The sequence below is a fragment of the Chlorocebus sabaeus genome, chromosome 25, assembly GCF_047675955.1.
Source record: "Chlorocebus sabaeus isolate Y175 chromosome 25, mChlSab1.0.hap1, whole genome shotgun sequence".
Taxonomy (NCBI): Eukaryota; Metazoa; Chordata; class Mammalia; order Primates; family Cercopithecidae; genus Chlorocebus; species Chlorocebus sabaeus.
In genome coordinates this window covers 28,430,888-28,451,150 of record NC_132928.1, presented here as the reverse complement: position 1 = coordinate 28,451,150, position 20,263 = coordinate 28,430,888, and the positions used below count along the sequence as shown (strand labels likewise).

At 50.2% G+C, this 20,263-nt stretch overlaps 1 protein-coding gene and 1 long non-coding RNA gene across 2 annotated transcripts; one reads left to right on the top strand and one right to left on the bottom strand.

The window, feature by feature from the left end:
• Positions 1-34: 34 nt before the first annotated feature.
• ASCL5 (achaete-scute family bHLH transcription factor 5) lies at positions 35-13,383 on the bottom strand. The gene is made up of 2 exons (XM_007988989.3): positions 13,248-13,383; positions 35-1,974 (listed from the first exon to the last, which is right to left on the bottom strand). The coding sequence occupies exon 2, from the start codon at positions 1,460-1,462 to the stop codon at positions 842-844; it is 621 nt and encodes a 206-aa protein (XP_007987180.1). The 5' UTR covers positions 1,463-1,974; positions 13,248-13,383; the 3' UTR covers positions 35-841.
• LOC119619611 (uncharacterized) lies at positions 528-4,606 on the top strand. Its single transcript, XR_005236104.2, has 3 exons — positions 528-631; positions 2,342-2,453; positions 3,128-4,606. It is a non-coding gene; the product is annotated as an uncharacterized lncRNA (long non-coding RNA).
• Positions 13,384-20,263: the final 6,880 nt, after the last annotated feature.

The window sequence follows — 20,263 nt, the reverse complement described above, 5'->3', positions numbered from 1 at the left end:
GGGGCACCAGGAAGGGTAAGGGTAGACAATGATCTAGGAATGAGAAAATTCAGCAATCCTTTTTATTTAGCTCTTTGGTGCCAACACAGTGCCTATGTACCCATATGCACACCCCCCTCCCCCAAGGCTTACAGTCTGAGGGAAAAAAAACCACAGTCCCCACCCAACCTGGGACAAAACTAGACGACCTCGTTGGGGGGCGTGGAGGGAGTGATCGCCCCCCCACCAAGGAAGCTAGAGAACGCCGCCAGGGCACACAGGTCGCCTCTGCTGAGTCTGTGGGTTCCGTCCGGGCTGAGCGCCGGCAGCAGCCTGGCCTCCCATCCCTTCCTCTGGGTTCCTTTCTAAAGGGGCAAGCGTGCTCCCAAAGAAGTCGCTAGTATTTGAGGCCATCTGGTGGAGAGCAAGGGCATGGTAACCGAGGGATCAAAGCCGGGCTTGCCTCCCGGGAGCTCGCAGAGACTGGGCTGCGTCTGCGGCGAGGAAGGACAAAGCAGAGCCACCTGAGGCCGAGCGGGAGCCAGACCCAGGGATGATCGTCCTGGAGTGCCCCTCTGCACCCTGGAGGGGACGCAGGACGCCCGGAGCAGTCCCAGGCCCTGCCCCTCGCTGCACCCACGGAGCTCCTCAGGTCTCTATCGCGCGCCTCGCACCCGTTGCCCTGCACTTCCTCCCCAAGTTGATGGAGGAGGGAGGGTGTCCCAGACACGGGAGCGCCGCGGACCTCCTGCAGTCACCAGCCTGCGGCGCATCGCGGGTGACCCAGCAGCCTCCCGCTGCTCCCGAAAGTGGGACGGGGCCGACGGATCATCCCTCAAGCTAGGGGCGGCCACAGGCCCGATCAATGGCAGGATTCCTCCGATTCCAAGAAAGGCGAGGGGGAGAAGCAGGAGGACTCGGATGACTCCGGGACCAGGGAGGAGGGTGCCCGGGCCTCGCCGTCGCCAGGGCGGTCGGGCCGGGGGGCGGCGGGCGGCGCGGGACAGGGCCCGGTGCCCGGGAGGCCGCGGGCGGCGGGGGGCGTCGCGCCGTCTGGGGCCGAGCTCAGCAGCTCCTGCAGGTACTTGATGTAGCGGATGGCGGCGCGCAGCGTCTCCACCTTGCTAAGTCGTTTCTCGGCCAGGGCGCCGGGGAGGTGGCCGCGGAGGCGCGCGTAGCCCTCGTTGACGCACTTAACGCGCTGCCGCTCGCGTTCGTTGCGCTTCTGGATGAAGGCTGGCTCGAAGGGGTATTCGTAGACCCCGAAGGCGCCGGGGAAGGGCACATAGGGGAACACCCCCGCGTAGGCGTCGTAGTAGGGCTGCTCGGCTGGGCCCGGGTACAGCAGGAAGGGCACGTTGCCCAGGGGCTCGGCGGGAGGCAGGGGCGCCTGCCGGGGAGGGGGCACGACACCCAGCTGCATGCAGCTGGGGGGCCCCAGGGGCCTCCGGTCCACAAGAGCCCGGCAGAAGTTATTGTTCATGGTGCCACGTGGAGCTGGACCCAGAGTGAGGCCCCCACCGAATGGCCCCTGCTTGGGGTCTGCACCGTCTCGACCACTGGGGCAAGTCACATCGCTAGCAGCAGCTCTGGGGTACCAGGATTTGCTAGGGCCTCTTTTCGCCCTTTAGGGTGGCTTTCAAGGACTCCCTAACACCAGCCATCGTCCTAGACAAGTGTAGCCCCTCTCAGGGTGTCGGTGCACGCCTTCTCAGATCCAGCCCATGGCGCCGCGGAACTCTGAGGGCCCACACCTCGCTCCGCAGTACCCATGGGCACGGCCACAGACCCGCACGACTTGCCTCTTCCTGCCGCCCAACATGGGCACCTCAGGCCTAAACCCCAGGCTCCATGCCCTCCACCCCCACCCCAGCGCCCGGTCCTTGGTCCTCACGGCCTTCGGGATCCCTGATCCCTGGGCAGTCGGGGGTGCTCAAACTGATGGCTGCTGTTAGGAGTGCGCCAGCTCAGTGGAGGGAGTCCCGGGAAACATTTCTAAACAAGAGGAGAGGAGAGTGAACATATCAATTAGGAAAGGCCTGTATTATGGGCTTATTTGTGTCATCTCCACCTGCAAACGGGATTGTAAGCCTCATGAGGAGAGGTGGTTGGCTACTGAAGGGGCACAGATCTGGGTTAAAATCTTGTGCCCATCCCTTCTTACTAGTCGGGTGACCGCTTTGAGTCATGGTTTCCCTAACGGAAGGGCAAGGGAAACATCCCTGACGAGAAATTAATAAGCAAATCAACTGTGAAAGTATGTATGCAAAAACACCTCCTAAAGGGCATAGCTTATACAAATGCCCAATTTTGTCATGTCCCTTGAGAGTGGGGATTAAGTCTCATCACTGATCCCTTCCAGGGCCTTACATCTAGAAGAGGGTCTGAGACTGCCTATTGAATTAGCAGCAGCAGCCATCAGCCAAGGAGGGAAGCCAACTCTTTATGGAAAGGAATGCCTCTTTGATAACCAGGTAGGTGTTGTTGGTCCGTTCAAAGCCCTCTGCCTGGCAGAGACGGTCATCAAAGCCTTCCCTGCCCCAGTCCCTATGGTCCGAGATACACCCTCTCACCCCTGGTTTCTTCGTGGCACCTAATAGGGGCATCTATTCTTTCACCTGTGTGTCCTGAGCCTAGCCCAGCCCCTGTCAAGTAATAGATGCTCCACAAATACATGTGGAATAACTGAGAGAGAGGATTAGGCAGAAAGCTGGGTTTGTTAGGGTGGGACTGATTACACGTAGCCTTTCATAGGATTTAGGAAGCTGTTATTTCAGAAATAATTGGTGTGTGTTGAGTTTAGGTGCCACCAAGCTTCATTGAATGTGGTTATCAGATCCAGGTTAGGTGCCATTTTGTCTAGGAAGCCTCTCTGATCGCACGCCCACCTCGTGTGTGTGTCTACAGGGTACCATAAGGGCTATATTAGCACTTATCACGACTCTATTATTTTTTCCCTCTTCGTAAAAGATGCTCAGGACTTAGCAAGTGAGTGAGTGATGGGCAGCGTGACACCTTGGCCACTGGGCACAGCCTCTCCAAGAGACAGAAAGGGGCTAGCTCTCTCCCTGACAGGAGGAGTTCGTGGTAAACTCAGATTCCCGAGAATGTCTCCTTCTGCACCCTCTCACCTCTGTCCTTACTGCAGGCCCTGAGTCTGTTTCCAGCTCGCTTTGTCCTCCACACTAAATGAGGACCAAGAAAAATCAACAATGATTCTAAGCATCATGGAGACTTAGATGTGTTCTCAAAAGTGAAACCAGGCGGACATGGTGGCTCACACCTGCAATCCCGGCACTTTGGGAGGCTGAGGTGGGAGGATCACTTGAGGACAGGAGTTCGAGACCAGCCTGGCCAACATGATGAAACCCTGTCTCTACTAAAAATTAAAAAAACTAGCCGGGTGGGATGGTGGGTGCCTGTAATCCCTACTACTTGGGAGGCTGAGGCAGAAGAATCGCCTGAACCTGGGAGGTGGAGGTAGCAGTGAGCCAAGACCATGCCACTGCATTCCAGCCTGGACGACAGAGCAAGATTCTCCTTTAAAAAAAAAAAAAAAGAGTGAAACCAAATGTCTGAGAATTCAGGACAAATTTACATATCCCTCCCCTTCTCAATGGCCTTCAAAGCCTCCCTGTTACTTTCAAGAGAAGGTTCTAGAAAATGTCTCCCAAACAGACCCTCAGATCTATCAGGTCAGTCTTCTCTGGAACTCTTAGCTCTCCTGATCTCACACTTGGCTTCTGCTGGCTCTGGTCCTGGGGGCCCTCTCTACGCCTCTCTGCTTTACCCAGAGTCCTGCCATCCTTGATTCCAGCTCCTGCCCATCCTGACTGCCTGAGCTCTCTGACTTCCAACATGGGTTGTGCATTATTCCATGTCTTCAACCAGAATGTAAGCAACTGAAGGCAGGGGCTAGGGCTTTTATTTCTCAGGTAACACCTATCAGTCCCTTGCTCAAAATGATTTTCTAGCAGTTCTCTTTTACTGTACAAATTTGGGATCCAGACTGCACTCTCCCATATGACCCCTGTCTATTCATATTTGACTTCATTATTTAAATTTAATTTGATAGGGGTCAGAAGTTTACGACAATTTTAACAAGTACAACTTACTATTTGTTCATGCTGATTTAATATTCATAACTTATTTATTTTCCTCATATACTATTTACATTTTTTCATACAACAATTCAGAAAGGTGATTCAAACAAGAAACCTCACAGTTGGACTATGTATTTCTTGAGCCAATTCTGTCTTTACTGTTAGAAAAGAACGGATAGTCCAGGCGCGGTGGCTCATACCTGTAATCCCGGCACCTGGTGAGGCCAAGGAGGGAGGATCACTTGAGCCCAGGAGTTTGAGACCAACCTGGCAACATGGCAAAACCCTGTCTCTACGAAAAATTAAAAAAATTAGTGGGGTTTGGTGGCATGTGCCTGTGGTCTCAGCTACTCAGAGGGAGGCTGAGCGGGGAGGATGGCTTGAGCCCAGGAGGCAAATGTTGCAGTGAGCTGAGGCTTCACCACTGCACTCCAGCCTGGGCAACAGAGCAAGACCCTGTCTCAAAAAAAAAAAAAAAAAAAAAAGGAAAAAGAAACAACTCATAACCTACCTGCCAGGTAGCATAGGGGGGTACACACCTGCAATTGTGTTCTGTGTCTATCACTGAATACGAAGCTGAAAAACACAGTGTAGCATATTACTATTAAGCGGTATGATTTTCATTCAGTAAATATGTACAGAGGGTCCTGGATATCCTGGTACTGCTCTAGATACTTGGATAGAACAGCAAACAAACATTGTAGTGAAATAATAATAATAATAATGATAATCATAGCTACACTTATTATTCATGATGTGCAAGACACTGTGCTAAGAGCCTGATGTGAATCATCTCATTTAATTCTCATGCCATCTTTGAGAGGTAGGTGCTAATATTGTTTGGTTTTACGGGTGAGAAACTTGAGGCACATGAAGGGTAAGTCACTTTTTAAGGACCCACTGTTAGGAATTCATAAACTAATAAAGGCTAACCCACAATCTCAGTTTCCCACCTCTTCCCTCAGTATTTCTATTAGTGGCTTCTCATCTGATCAAATGATCGGAGAGGTTTACACTGACCTAACAAAAGAATCTTAGTAAATTATTCCTGCTGGAGAGGAATTACGATTATAATTATAATTCCGGGAGGGGATATCCTGCTGAAGATTCAAATTATGATGCTGTTATTTAGCTTCTGCTAAGAGAAGAACTAAAGGTCACCCTGGTCATCTTTTGGGAGGGTAACACCCCCTTGAAGATGTGTTTGGCGGGTGGCCCATGGAGTTCTGCTGCTGGGAATACGCAGACTGAAGTATCATCAGATTGAGTCAAGCAGCAGGAGCCCCCTTGCCTGAGCTTAGATTAGAAAACCTGAACAGAGGCCCCAGGAGGATCTATCAGTAGCAAGAGAACCTACTCATCGGCTAAGTTCATGGGACTGGGCAGAACCAGCTATCAATAGCGCCACAGTGTGGTGGTGAGACGCAATGGCGGCAACAGATTGATGAAATTCCCATCCCCACCCCACGAGTGTCAAAGTCATCACTTCCTGTGACAGCTCCCTTTGGGGACTGTGGGTCCCTAGGTCTCCTGGAAAATTCAGGGTAAGAGAAGACCCCTTAGGAAAAGCTATTGAGTTTTCTGTCAACGTCTACTAATTTTCTGCTTGTGTTTGTTAAGCAATTCATATCACTTAAACTTTCACTATGTACACATGTACATAAAACATGTATCAATACAATTAGATGTATTTTGTTGTTTTGAGTTAAAAATAGCAATTGCATCAGCATTAGGCAACTTACTAGATAAAAATGTGGCTCTGAAACAGTGGAAGAGCTTTCCCTCTACTCTTAGCCCCCATGGTGACTGCTGAAAGAGCTAGTTGAATGAACCCGTTGATTGCCTTGAGTAGGCACAGACTATTAGTTGCAGGCAGTGCTGTCCCCCTTTTCTAAGGGGCCCTGGTTCCTCTCTGGGACAGAAGCCACTCCTTGCCTTCAGCAACCCCGTTCATCACCAGCTGTACTCTAGTTTACTTTGCCCTGGGAAGCAGCCGAGCAGATGTGCTTGGCAGGAAGTAACTGCCGTTCCTCCCAGGAGCTTTCTTCGTGGTGCAAGCTACCTGAGCTCTTATGCCTGCAGTCTGCACTCAGTTGTACCATGTACAGTTAGTTTGTTTAGGGCCAGCTATCATCAGTTATTGTGGAAAGAACTTTCTAATCCTCAAATCTGACTTGCACCAGAGAGGGTGCATTGCCAGCGGGGGTCTCCCGGCCCTCCTTTGCAATGCCTTGCTGCTTCTAATTGTGTAGCATTAGTTTGCCCCAGCAGTATTAGCCCCTTGTTGTCCCTATTGCCAGAGAAGCTCACTGTCCACGCTCCTGGGGATGGCACGTTATCATAACTTGCTGTTAATGGTTTCATACTCATCCCCTGCCCATCTCTCCCAGGCCTCTCCCTGGTGCCCAGTGTTCACCAGGGCCCTATCTCCCCACCCTCCTCAGTCTTATACTCTGCATGGGCAACAGGCAGCCTGAGGGCCCTCTCCCCAGGGCTCTTGCTGTCACTGCTCCCAACCCAGGCTGTAAACTGTGAGCCCAAGAAGTCTGGTCTTATCCTTCTTTGAGACACACAGTACAAGCTCAGTATTTGTTGATTGACACTGGTGGGAAGCCCTGGGGAGGCAAAGGCAGATGTGAACTCTGAAGAAGAAGACAACATCATTCTACCTTTCCTGCTTTTCTTATTGTCTTTAGTGGCACTGGAACCAGAATTGGGGGTCTGAGGTCAGGAACTGGCTGAATATGTCTCTTTCAACAGGGAATCCATGACTCTGAAGGAGGTATTGGGGAAAGTGATTCCATAGTCTTCTTCTTCGCCTACCACTCTGAGAGATTTCTGAGAGCTGACTAGTCCATAATGCTGCTTTTGGGCAGCAACAGGGAGACTGCTTCCATAGCCTCCCCTCTACCCACTGCTGCCCAAACTGGGAACATTTATCAGGAAGCCAAGGACTCAGAATGACAGAACTCATTAGCTCTGTGGAGTTCTCACTCATCCCCCTGCCTCCAGGCAAGATGGTTTCTAAAACCTTTCCCCTAAGGGCTCCATAATTTGAGAAATGCAGCTCCCCACATGCCCCTCCTTGGATACCCACATTAGCATTCGCCCTTGGAGGGCACATTAACATCAGAGGCCCTGGGAAAGCCCACAAGTAAAGAAACCTGTTTGTGTTTAACCCCTGAATTCCCAATGGGACAGAACACTTTTTTAAAAATGGTCTTAAGCCCACTAACATCAAATAGAATACACTTCAGGAAATTCTGCCTTTAAATCTCCAGGATACATATATTAAAACAAACAAACAAAAACAAACAGGGGCCGGGTGTGGTGGCTCACACCTGTAATCCCAGCACTTTTGGAGACCGAGGTGGAAGGATCGCTTGAGCCCAGGAATTTGTGACCAGCTTGGGAAACTTGTGCTTCTAGTCTTTTTAAAGTCTTACTCACCCCTACATTTTCCTTTAGGAATTCAGTTTTGTATATGGTTTCCAATGGGGTTCTGTTTTAATTTTGTAGACCAATAATTGGCAGTGTCAATTTATTTAGCATTCATTAAGCAGGCCATCTTTTTATCACTAACTTGAAAAAAAAACTCTCATTAAATATCATATTCATCGTTCATTAGGTTCTGCATACTTGAGTAGAGACCCTATCTCTACTAAAAATAAAAACAATTAACTAGATGTGGTGATGCACGCCTGTAGTTCTGGTTACTCGGGAGGCTGAGGTGGGAGGATCCGCTGAGCTCAGGAGGTGGAGGCTGCAGTGAACTGTGATTGCAGCACTGCACCTGGCTGGGTGACAGACCCAGACTCTGTCTAAAACAAAAAAACCCCAAAACAACAACAAAAAACCAAACAGGAAATCTTACAATCTCCCTTGGGGGTTCTGTCTCATAACCTGTAAATATTTCTAGACGGATAACCTCACCACCCTCACTGTATACATAGTGAACACTCCAGACCACATATTCAACATAAACAATCATTTCCGAATCTTGACAGGTATAGTTTCAACGTTGATGGGAGAGGGGGCAGCCAGGCCCTGTGACCATGAGCCCACATGGCACCTTGCTGGGTTAGAAAACGATGCTTCATGCTCTGGGTGGGTGTTGTGTAGGTGGGATTCCGGCCCCACTTGCCCCTTAGCCTGCACTGAATGAGGGAGTACTGTCCATGGGCCCCAGAGTCTGCTTAGCCCCTCACACTGCCCTCCACGCCATCCTCCCTGCCTCAGGTTTGGAAACCTCTGTTGTTCCCCAGCAACCTGGCTGCATCCAGTTTCACAAAGAGAAAAGCTCACAGAGCTTTGACATGGGCTGACCAAGCCAAGTCCTCATTGTGGCATCACTTTGCTGAGAGTCTTAAAGAAGAGAAACAGGGTGGAGAAGGAAGGGCTAGCGTGGACTAGGTGCCCTCTGATGCCTGGTGCTTTGCGGCGTGCTCTGCTTTGCTTATCTCATGTCATCCTCACACCTGAGAGAAGTTATTACTCTTCCTGTTTACAGAAGAGGAAACAGGCTCAGAGAGGCTAAGAGAGATGCTCAGCGTCGCACAGCTGATTGAATTTACCCGGGTCTCATTGGGTTGATATATGAGGACTTTCTTGGCTAGGCAGGGGTCCCCAACTTTTTTATGAGTAATGATTGTTACAGGATCTCCTGGGGGTGGAGTTGGGTGAGGAGCTTTGTCCTTCCCAGTTACCTGAATATAACCGGGCATTTGCAATGCTGTGGAGTCATGGGAAGATGTTCCCAGAGGTAACCACCCCCAATTCCCAGGAAAAATATCAAGCTTCTACCTCCTAAACCCTGAGCACGGGCTTTAGATCAAACTGGCCGGGATGAATCCTGGCACTGCTCTTACTGGCTAAGTAGCTTTAGGTCAGTAACTGATTTCTGTAAGCCTGTTTCCTCATCTGAAAAGTGAAGGTAATAATACCTATCTTAGAGGTTACTGTAAAGATAAAGGTAATGCATGTGAGCCATGTAGCACCTAAAAGCAATTGAATTAATGGTAGCTGTTATTGCCGGTAGGGGATGACTGACCTTCAGAAAAGCTCCCAGAAGCTCTAGGACCCTTGGATGTGGCTAAGAGAAGCCCAGGACGGCAGGTGCCCCTCCAACATTGTTCCACCAACATTGCAATGGACACAGCACCAATGCTCACACCCAGTAGCTTCCCATAGTCACATCTGTCCTGACAGAGTCTAAAAGGAAAATTCTATGCATCAAATGTCTGTTTTTTTCCCTCAAATCTTTGAATGAAAAGGGTAACTGAATTCAAATAATTCTAATAAATTGAATTTATTCAACCGTGTGTTCTATTACCTGTCAATCCACCTACCAAATAACATCTCTTGAGCTCCCTCAAGGAATCCTTCTGTGGGCTGGGGACCCAGCACAGGACAACCTCAACTGCTGCCCTCAGTTTAGTAGAGGAGAAAAGGACCACATCTTAGTGCCCACACACACCTGGCACTTACCTATATGCCAGACGCTGTTCTAAGTGTACTACAAAACTCTCATTACAACCTTATGATGTCAGGACTGATGGTATGCCCAACTTACAGATGAGAAGAACAAGGCACAAAGTGGCTAAGCAACTTGCCACAGGTCACACAGCTGATAAATGTTGACCTGGGATTCAAGGGATCCTTTCTACACTCTGGGACTGGGTAGGCATCGTCATCCTGTCCAGGAACGAGTCTTTCGTAGCCCAGAAGAATAAGACTCAGATTCAGAAGAAAGTCCATTCCCTACATTACTCCTACTACCCCACCCCACCCAAGGGGAGGAGGAAGAGTCTATGGCTCAGGAGCCCAACACCTGGACTCTTGTCCCAAAGCCACCAATAAGTGCTGTGACTGCACAAATCTTACCATCAGATAAAACTGCTCCGTGCTTTGCCTTTCGGGGAGTAGAAATACCTTCTGAGGAGTCCAACAACTTCAGTGGGGCGTGGGTTTTGGGGTTGCAGAAGGGAAAGGTGAGACCCTGGCCAAAATTATGACTAGGAACCCAGTATTTAACTTGCTCTCTCTGGCTGAAGTGACTCATACTGCTGTGCAAATGCAAGTTGCTACGATTCCTGTTCTCATCATTGGTTGCACACAGTAGGTACTCAAGAGTGTTTCTGAATGCTTATGATTAATCAATGCTAATTTCAAAGAAGACAAAGAGGAAGGAAAAGCCTCCTATAGACACAGTGAAGTCATGGTCAGGATGAACCAGGCAGTTCTGCAGAGGAAATCAGTTTGAACCCTGGAAATTCAAGCTGTGCCTGAGCCTCCTTTGATGAGGAACAGTCAGCCTCAGAGCTGGGTTCACAGGCTGGGAAGCCAGGGAGGCTGGCGTGGAAGGGTGGATACCATGGAAGTTGCCCCCAAGGGTGCTGCCTGCCAGCCTTTGCCCTCTGAGTCGCCCACCCATTATCACGGCTATCTCCTCCCCAGCCCTCCTGCCCTAGGCTCCAGTGCCGACCTCAAGCAGAGAGTCATGCCCTGGGGCCCGTATTATTGCCAAGTCAGGAACAGAGGAAAAAGGATTCTCACTCCCTTCTCTACAAAAAGGAGTCTCCCTTGTAGGTGATGAGTATTTCATGGGGGAGAAAAGCCCTTAGGGGCCACAGAACAAAAGTTTGAGGGTTCCCAAGGAAGATGGGCCTGGTGGCCTCTCCAGATCATATTAATAGATCCAGAGAATTTGTAGGTGGAAAGTGACTGCAGCTGCAAGGCTGGAGGGGAGATGGCCCCCGTAATGATGGAAGGAGATTCATGAACTAACATTGTTCAGCACTTGTGATGCTTCACACTCTGGATCTCATTCGAGCCTCAGGGTGTCCTTGTGAAGTGGGTGTCTGCAGACCCCACTCCACAGGAGGGACCAAGGCCAGGAGAGCCTGGACCTGTGGCCAGGGTAGACCATGGCCCTGGTTCTCCACTGCCCCCATCCCAGGTTCCCCTCCTGGTGGCTGAGGCCCTTGCAGCTCCCTCTGTGTGTAGGCTGTCACTGGGATTCTCCAACCTGTCTCATGCAGGCAATTACCTGTATTTTAGAGGGAACTGGGGCTCTCTGAACTTGTCATACCTTGGCTTACGACCAGGGACTCTGGAGCCAGCCAGATGTGTGTGAGAATCCTGGCTTTGCCACTTCCCAACTATATGACCTTGAGCAAGCCTATTCCATTTCCTCTTCTGTAGACTGGGGAGAGCAACAGCACTCACTTCCTAAGGTTACTGCGAAGTTCAAGGAGGTCGTGCATGAAAACACCTTGGCGGCTTCGCTTCGTGGCTGGGAAGTGCTCAGTAATCAACAGCTGCTCACACTCCCAGGCCTGGCGTCTAGGTTCCCAGCAGTCTGCCATCCTTCTCTCCAACCTTCTCTTCCCCCATATCCCCACATCAGCCCTCAGCTTCAGCATGAACACAGCTCTTTCTCTTCTCTCAAGCAGCCTCTGCGTTCTCCCCTCTACGCCCATGTTCACAGAGTTGCTCCTTTCCGGGAGAATCAGCCCCTTGCCTTTCTACTCATCCAACTCCTACTCCTACTTCTGGAACCCGTTTGGGTCTTTCTTTGTCCACAGAACTTTGCTACCCTCTCCTGTTTCTGCTCCTTCTCCTCCCTGAATCCTAAAGCCTTGGTGTGTTGGCTGTCAGTGGTCAGAGTTGGTTGGCGTGCTCTCGCCTTGCTCTTCACCTTGCTGTGCATTTGTGTCTTGCTCTTTCAAGGAGCAGGAGTTCCTTGAAGGGCAGGAACCTCATGCCCCCTCTGTATCCTGCGGGCCCAGCCCTGCCCCTGACACACAGGAGGTGTCCAAGAAGTACCTGATGTGGAGGGGTAATTGAATGGCTGCTGGATAAATGGCAATTGAATGGGCACAGGTGAGTGTCACCAGTCCATGACTATTATAGCAAAGCAGGTGGTCTCACAAGCCATGTCACCTTCATTTAATGTCTGTGGTAGAGCAGCGATGCAGAGGTCTAAGCCTTAAAATACAAAACTCATCCATCCAAACTGCCTCCTCCGGGAGCAGGATAAAAAGCACAGGCACTGAGTGGGAGGAAATGCTGTGTTCTAATGGGGACAGAATCTTGGCTCACACCATAGGGAAGGAGACTGTTATTTGCTAGGCACCTTACCATGTGCTAGCAATTTATTTATTTAGTCTCTTCAAGTTCCCTTAGCTCTTTTTAAGGTTAATTTTCTTTTATTTCCCCCCCTTTTTTTTTTTTTAAAGAAACAGGATCTCACCTTGTCATGCCGGCTGGAGTGCAGTGGGACGATCATAGCTCACTGTAAACTTGATCTCCTGGGTTCCAGTAATCCTCCTGCCTCAGTCTCCTGATTACAGCTATGCACCCTCATGCTGGGTTGTTAAAATTTTTTTTGTAGAGACAGAATCGAACTTCTGGCTTCAAGTGATCCTCCCGCCTCAGCCTCCTGACTGGCTGAGATTACAGGCATGAGCCACTGTGCCCCGCCCTCCCTTAAATAACTTTCTACTCCTATTTTGCGGATGGGGAAACTGAGGCTCAGCAAGCTTAAGTGAGTTTAAGGGGGATCATATTTTTAGTAAATGGCAGGATTAAAAACAACAAAAATATTTATATAACATTTATTCTATGCCAAGTACTAGTCTAAGCACTTTACCCATTTGATTCTCACACACTGCTGTGAGCCATATACTATTATTAACTCACTTAACAAGTGAAGGGACAGAGACCTAGATATGCAAATGGCCTGTGGTCCCACAACAACTAAGTAATAGAGCTGGGGTTGAGCCTGGGAATCTCTCCCATGGCCAGTCCCCTCACCACTGCTCTGCACCTCCTGAGCCTGCTCCCAAGTTCAGACCCAGGCCCAGCTCTCCTCCTGCCTAGACCCTTCACATCGAGCAAGTCCATGGGAAAATGCCCGCTCAGTAGCAATGGCCTTGGCAGCACAGCTGGTCTCGCCTTCTCCCCGCACTGGTGGGTGCCGTAACCCCAGCCAGCAGGTGGCTTGGCTCTGTTTTCCTTTCCTTTGGGTAGGAAAGCCATCGGGGGTGACTAAGCCCTGAGTAAACAGTGTTCCTGGCCTCCCTCCTCCAGGCCGGGTGGGGCCATCACTATTTCAGGATCAAACTCGGGCACATCCCTCAGCCACCACCTTCGCACGGTTACCTCTCTGGGTTTGTTCCTCCAGCAGCGCTGTTCCTGATCAGTGGCTCTTGAACCTCCTGGGGGAACTGCGGAATCTCCGGAGCTGCCCGCCTGCCCAGCAGCACCTTCAGCAGCCTCTGGCCGGGCTTTCCTGCCACGGCACCAGGAGCCAGGTACACTTTACCTGATTCAGCTTCAAACGGCAACACACCCAGAAGGGGAGGGAGGAGGGGCGGCAGGGGGTGGGGGCTCCTCTGATCTGGGATCAGCTCCCAAGGAGGAGAGAGGGCCAGTCCTGGCCTCCTGTGATTGGCTGCCCTGAGTCTGGGCAAGCGACATGCAGCTCTGGGCTGGAGCGTAGGAGTGGGGATGCTGTCCAGGGCACTGCCCTGCTGAGAGCCAAAGGAGGGTGACACATCTGGCCTAGCTGCCAGGGAGCCTCAGATAGCCTCTGGATGGAAGTCTGTGCAGCAGGAGGGACTTGAATTAGCGCGTAGGAAATGCGTCGTGAGCGTGAAGGGCAAGAGACCAGGAACACTCAGGGAGTCTCTTTTTATGGGGGCAGTCCTTATGGTCAGGAGAAGACAACACTCTCTCTGGAGTGGCTTTAATGATACCAGCTTGGGGGTGGGGACGGTCAGGTGATCACTGGCCACTCCAGGGGTTGAACCGGGAACTAGGAGGGCTGCAGTGGCTCTCTCCAGAGACACAGTGCAGGGCTGGGGGAGGGGGGCAGTTGTGCAGCCGGCCTCTGCAGGGACTGCAGGGGAGCTGCACTGCACATGCACAGAGCTGCCTGAAGCCAGAGCTGGAGGGGCCCGTGGAGGTCACCAAGGCCTTCCTCCCCAGTGGCCAGCTGAGGAAAGTGGCACCCAGAGAGGAAAGAGGTGTGTCCAGGGATACGCGGCCCACTAGATGAGCCTCTGGCAAGGTGAAGGCCCGGCTCTGTGTGGTGAGGCCTGCGGCTCTAGGGAGGAGGCCTGTGCTGGGAGCTGGGAGACCTGCGTTCTAGCTTCTGCTTCTCCACCCTCCCACTCTCACTCCACGTCGAATTCTACATTGTTTCTCTGCAGACAGAAAAAGCCTAGGGGCTGGGCTGAGGTACCAACAGGGACCTCTCTCGGTAGCAGTGAGGACCTCCTTTCCGCCAGACAGACACGTATTAGGAATGACAGACAACCACAGCCACTGAGCACTCACTACACGTCAGGCCCTGCTCCGCACGCACTCACACGCACACTTATCCCTCCCCACACCCCCTGAGAGAAGTTACTATTCCCATGTTTTAGCTGGGGAAATGGAGACAGATGGATTTGCCCAAGGTCACACAATTAGGAAGAGTCAGTGCTGGGAATGAACCCTTGTGGTCTGGCTCTGGAGTCGACACTCCCGGCCACTGCACCACAGTGTCTTTCCCGGTGTGGATCCATTCGGGACCTGGTCTGAGCTGTGCTCTCACCGCTGCAGCAGCAGAGCCTTGGGCAAACCCTCTCTTCATGCTTTTCAGCCCCAGTCGGTCAACAGGCAGAGTGACATCTAGAGATTCTGTAGTGTACAGATGCAGGATCGGAAGGTCCCTTAGAAAGTGATTGGTTCAGGGCGCCCAAACTGGCATTGTCAGCACACAGCTGCCTCCACGGTTTCTGCCATTTATAGCACCATTTGTACTCGCTGTTTTCCTAATGATTTTCTTTATATATGCTCACTCCCTGGCCCCTTTCTGCTTGTCCTTAGCATTAATATCCACAAAATTGTGAGGTGTATGGGCCAATTATGTTTTTTTCTAATACACATTAACGTAATTACATAACTACTATAGTAAAAAGTGTTCTTCTGGGCACCACCTAAAATCGCCTCGCATGTGTACACCATGCTTTGCAAGACCACGGGCTAGTTTAATGTGCTCTATCTGGAGAGGATATCTGGAGAGGCTGAGACTCAGAGAGGAGGCCACCCTGCCCAAGGTCACACAGCGAATAGCAGCAGAGCCAGGGTCAGGGGTCCCGACTCCCAGCCTGGAGCCTTGGCCTCCGTGTCCACCTGGAGGCAGGAATCAGAGGAGCCCCCAAACCTTCAAGAACTCAGGCACCCTCAGAGCCAGCCCTGTCTGCAGCCTTGGCTCCGTGCTCAGTTCCAAGCCTGGGGGCAGGGGAGACGGAGAAGAAATTGTCCCACCTGGAAGTGTAGAGTTGAACCTCAACGAGTGTAGGATCTAGCTGAGGGGTCAGGGTTTTCTGGAGCCTAAAGGTCCCCTGGTAACACTGAGTAGGAAGTCCCTGTTGAATCTGCAGAACCTTGACTTAATGGCTGCAGGTTATGTGGTGATAGTAATAATAGTGACGTGACCAAGAACAGCCGACACTTGCTGAGTGCTTACACTGCAGAACTGTTCTAAGTGCTTTACACACATGCACGACGCACTCCCTCCAACAACCCAACACAGTCAGTAGTTGTAGCTTCATTTTGCAGTGAGGAAGCAGAGACATATGGAGTTTGAATATTTATTCTAAGCTGCCTAGCTAGTAAGTGGCAGTTAGGATTTATGCCCAGGGTACTGGGCTCAGTGTTTGTGCTCTTAGCCATGCCACTTATTTTACTAGGTGGAAGATGGGTCTTTTAGGGAGCTTTAGGCCCCAGTGCCTCATTTGTTGAGGATTTACTACAGGCTAGGCCCTGAGGCCTGGTATTATTAGAGATGAGGAAACCGGCTCAAAGGGGTTCAGGCATTGCCAAGGGGCAGAGCTGGGTTGAGAACCCAGGTAGCTTCCAGCTTTCAGACCACACTCTGTCCACGGCACCTACTGACTCCATGCAGCCACACAGGCACTGCCTGTGCACTGGGAAATACATGCTCCAGTGTTAGACAGTAAATGTAGGCTTGGGGCCTCCCCCCTCTACCCTTTCCATCCCTTCTTCAAGCTCAGCTCCTGCCTCATCCCCTAGGGCAGGGCCTGAGCTGTGGGAGCCAGTGGGGAGATGAGGCAGCTCCTACCCAGGACACAGAGCCTCATGGGGCAGCCTGGGATTCGCTGCCTTCCTTGTACTCAAGACCTGGCACCCACCTAAGTGAGCAGACACCTGGAGGGTCTTTCCAACTTTCTCACTTCCAAGACTCCTGCCAATTGGTTCTGGGGCTAAAGGCCAGAGGAGCAGACAGACCGAGGCCTCGAGGCCCTACAGGTCTCAATAAAGAACTCATGCCTTAGGAAATGGGGAGCCCCTGATGGTTCTGAAGGAGAGAAGTGACCTGGTCTGATTAAAAACATACTCTCTGGCACTCCTGACAAGAACTGCAGTATCTGGTGAGAAATGGGGAGGCATAGACTGGGGCAGTGGTAACAGGGGCTGCAGGGAGGGAACAGATCTAAGGACTATTTGGAGGTAAAATTGGTGGGATGTTGTGAGTGATTGTACAAGAGAAGAATCAGGAATTGATGACCTTCAGGTTTCTGGCCTAAACAACTTGGTGGGTGGTGATACCACCAGTTAAGAATATAAAAGAAGCTGCCAGGCGCTGTGGCTCACACCTGTAATCCCAGCACTTTGGGAGGCTAAGGCAGGCAGATCACTTGAGATCAGGAGTTCAAGACCAGCCCAACCAACATGGTGAGACCCTGTCTCTACTAAAACTACAAAAATTAGCCAGGTGTGGTGACACGTGCCTGTAGTCCCAGTTACTTGGGAGGCTGAGGCCGGAGAATCGCTTGAACCTGAGAGGTGGAGGTTGCAGTGAACCAAGATCACATCATTGCACTCCAGCCAGGGCAACAGAGCAAGATTCCGTCTCAAAAAAAAAAAATATATATATATATAAAATACATAGTTTATATTATATATAATGTATATTATAAATATATGTAACATAATGTATTATATATATTTTATTATATACAATATATAACTGGTTTATTTTATATGTATTATATATTTATATATAAACATATACAAATATATATAAATTATATATAATATGTAATATATTATATGTAAATGTATAAAATATATATAATATATTATATGTAATATATAAATGTATAAAATATATTATACATTTATATATAATATATAACATATAATATATAAATATATTATATATTTTTATATATAAATTTATATATTATATATTAAACACTATATATTATATATAATAAAATTATAATTTATATATTATATAAAAATATACATCATATTTTTACATATTACATATAAAATAAGCCAATTTCAGGACAAAGATGAGTTTAATCTTGGCTCTGGGGTGCTTAGGGGCACAGTCCAACTGGGAGCCAGATACGTAAGTCTGCAGCTCAGGGGCTGGTTAGGGCTGGGCTAGAGATAGAGATGTTTGAATAAACACCATGAAACTGCAAAACAGGATAAACTTCCAAAGAGTGTACTTAGAAATCAAATTTTAGATTGAGCCAAGTAGGCAGAGCATGGAAGCCAACATTCATGGGGACAGGAAGGGACAGTCAGAAAGGCCCAAGAGGCCAGGTCCCAGAAGCCAAGTGAAGAGTGTTATGGAGGGAGGATCAACACCACCAAAATAGCAGAGAGGGCCAGAAGAACCAAAGACACCCCCTGGGCCTGGTGCTCCCAGAGCCAGCTGTGACCTTGCTGAGCACAGTTTCAGAGGAGCATGGAGGGCGAGGTCAGCTGGCAGGGGCAGGGGGTGAATGACCGAGTGCACAGAGACAGAGAGGAGACTCCACTGTAGCCAGGGGTGGACCTGGAACCCCTGGAGGGTTCTTAGGACAAAGACTTGAGCATGTTACTAGGCTGAGGAGAAGGGCCAGTAAATAGGGTAAGGTTGGAGAAATGATGGAGGTCCCAGGCAGTATTGGGCAGGGGGGATTGGAGAAATGGAGGTCCCTGACAGTATTGGGGGTTGGAGAAATGATGGGAATCCCAATGCAGTATGGGGTGGGTGGTTGGCTTTGAACAGGAACACGCTATCCCCAAGACTGTAGCAAAGGCAATCAGGATGAGTATGAATGAAGAATGATTTAACAATGGGGCTGAGTTAAGAGATCACTCCATTTTCTTGAAGTCATAGGCAAGATTTTCTAGGGGAGGGAGATGAGGAGACAGGAAGGTTGCCTAGTGGCCTCAAGAGTGAGCCTCACGGGAGCATTATTGGCCCTCATGGGGGAAGGCGGGGGTGGAGGCCATGCACCTGCCGGGGCACCCTCAGCCTCTGTGGCAGCACTGGGCTGCCCAGGGAGGAGCAGGGAAGTCAGGCTGGGTGGGGTTGGAGTTTTGCTGGCAGATGCGTAACAGTGGATGCCAGGAAATGAGAGGAGGAGGAGGAGGACTGAGTCAGGCTAGGTGAGGAATGAAGGAAAGGCCACGAGGAAGCAGGCTGGCCTCTCCATCAGCCTCCCTTTTTTTTTTTTTTTTTTTTGAGACGGAGTCTTGATCTGTCGCCCAGGCTGGAGTGCAGTGGCGGGATCTCGGCTCACTGCAAGCTCCGCCTCCCGGGTTCACGCCATTCTCCTGCCTCAGCCTCCCGAGTAGCTGGGACTACAGGCGCCCACCACCTCGCCCGGCTAGTTTTTTTGTATTTTTTTAGTAGAGACGAGGTTTCACCGTGTTAGCCAGGATGGTCTCGATCCCCTGACCTTGTGATCCACCTGTCTCGGCCTCCCAAAGTGCTGGGATTACAGGCTTGAGCCACCGCGCCCGGCCATCATCAGCCTCCCTTTGAGCCACACGAGGGATGAGTGCTGGCCTCTAACTGTGGAGACCAATTCTAAGGCTCAGGTTCCCAGGGCCAACTCCAACCAGTTGTTTTTCCAGGTAGGACTAATCTATTACAGAACAGCATGGTTGTTGGGTTTGAGGGAAGACAGGATTTCCGAACACAACAGCACCAAGTTCTGTTCCTTTTTTTTTTTTTTTTTTTTTTGAGATGGAGTCTTGCTCTGTCACCAGGCTGGAGTGCAGTGGCACAATCTCAGCTCACTGCAACAACCTCCACCTCCTGGTTCAAGTGAGTCTCCTGCCCCAACCTCCCAAGTAGCTGGGACTACAGACACGCACCACCGCACCCAGCTAATTTCTGTATTTTTTGTAGAGATGGAGTTTCGCCATGTTGGCCAGGATGGTCTCAATCTCTTGACCTTGTGATCTGCCCATCTTGACCTCCCAAAGTGCTGGGATTATAGGTGTGAGGCACCACACCCAGCCAAGTTCTGTTCCTTTTACATCATAGGAGACACGGTGAAGAATGTCATTTCTGATCTTTTCCGTCATTGGCTACAGGGGTCTTCATCTCTGTTCCACATACCAGTCAAGCAGTGCACTTGCCCCTTGCTGGGGATCTCCGTCCTTTCATATTCACAGAGAGATGAAGCGTACTCTCCCATCATCTGAAAATCGGTTTGTGTGTGTGAAGTTGAGACATATTGAGATGTTTGGTTACTGGCTGAATCCTTAGTAAAGTGAACATTCACTCCTAATCTTTTATAAATGTTCATATACTGGACTTATAGTTCGGTTTATTTATAGTTAACAGCAGTTGTCCTGAAAACTACCAAAGCCAGGTTGGATCATCTGCAGGACTTACCCAAGCCTCAGAGAAATGTGGCACTCAAGGCTTCCCCCAGGGCATGTGGTTTTACAGGGGAGACCTGGCAATGTTAGGCACCAATTTCTGGCCTGGTTATTCTTGGTAAGTTAATACACCCACCTGCCACCTTTGGAAAGTGCTGCTTTTGTGTGCCTCTTGAAATAAGAGCATCCCCATCCTGAAAGAATAAAAGAGCCCACTACAGCTTCCACAGCAGTACTTGGCCCTGGTACGCGCTGAGTAGCTGCCAAGTAAATGAACCAGTAGAAATGTTGTCAGTATTAACTCCCCTGTCCCAGCCTTGTATTTGGGGGCACATCTATCTTTTGCTAGCCCTACCACAAACTTCATAAGTGGACTTGCTCAGGACCCCACAATGCACTTGGTCCTCTCTCACCTGGGTCTGTTTCCAGTGCCAACCAGTCTCTGCTTCTCCTGGGAGCCCCATCTGCAGGTCACCCCAGGCCCA

What these genes read in the sequence shown, in the direction of transcription:
- ASCL5 (XM_007988989.3), bottom strand. Translation starts at nt 1,462, where the DNA reads ATGAACAATAACTTCTGCCGGGCTCTTGTGGACCGGAGGCCCCTGGGG.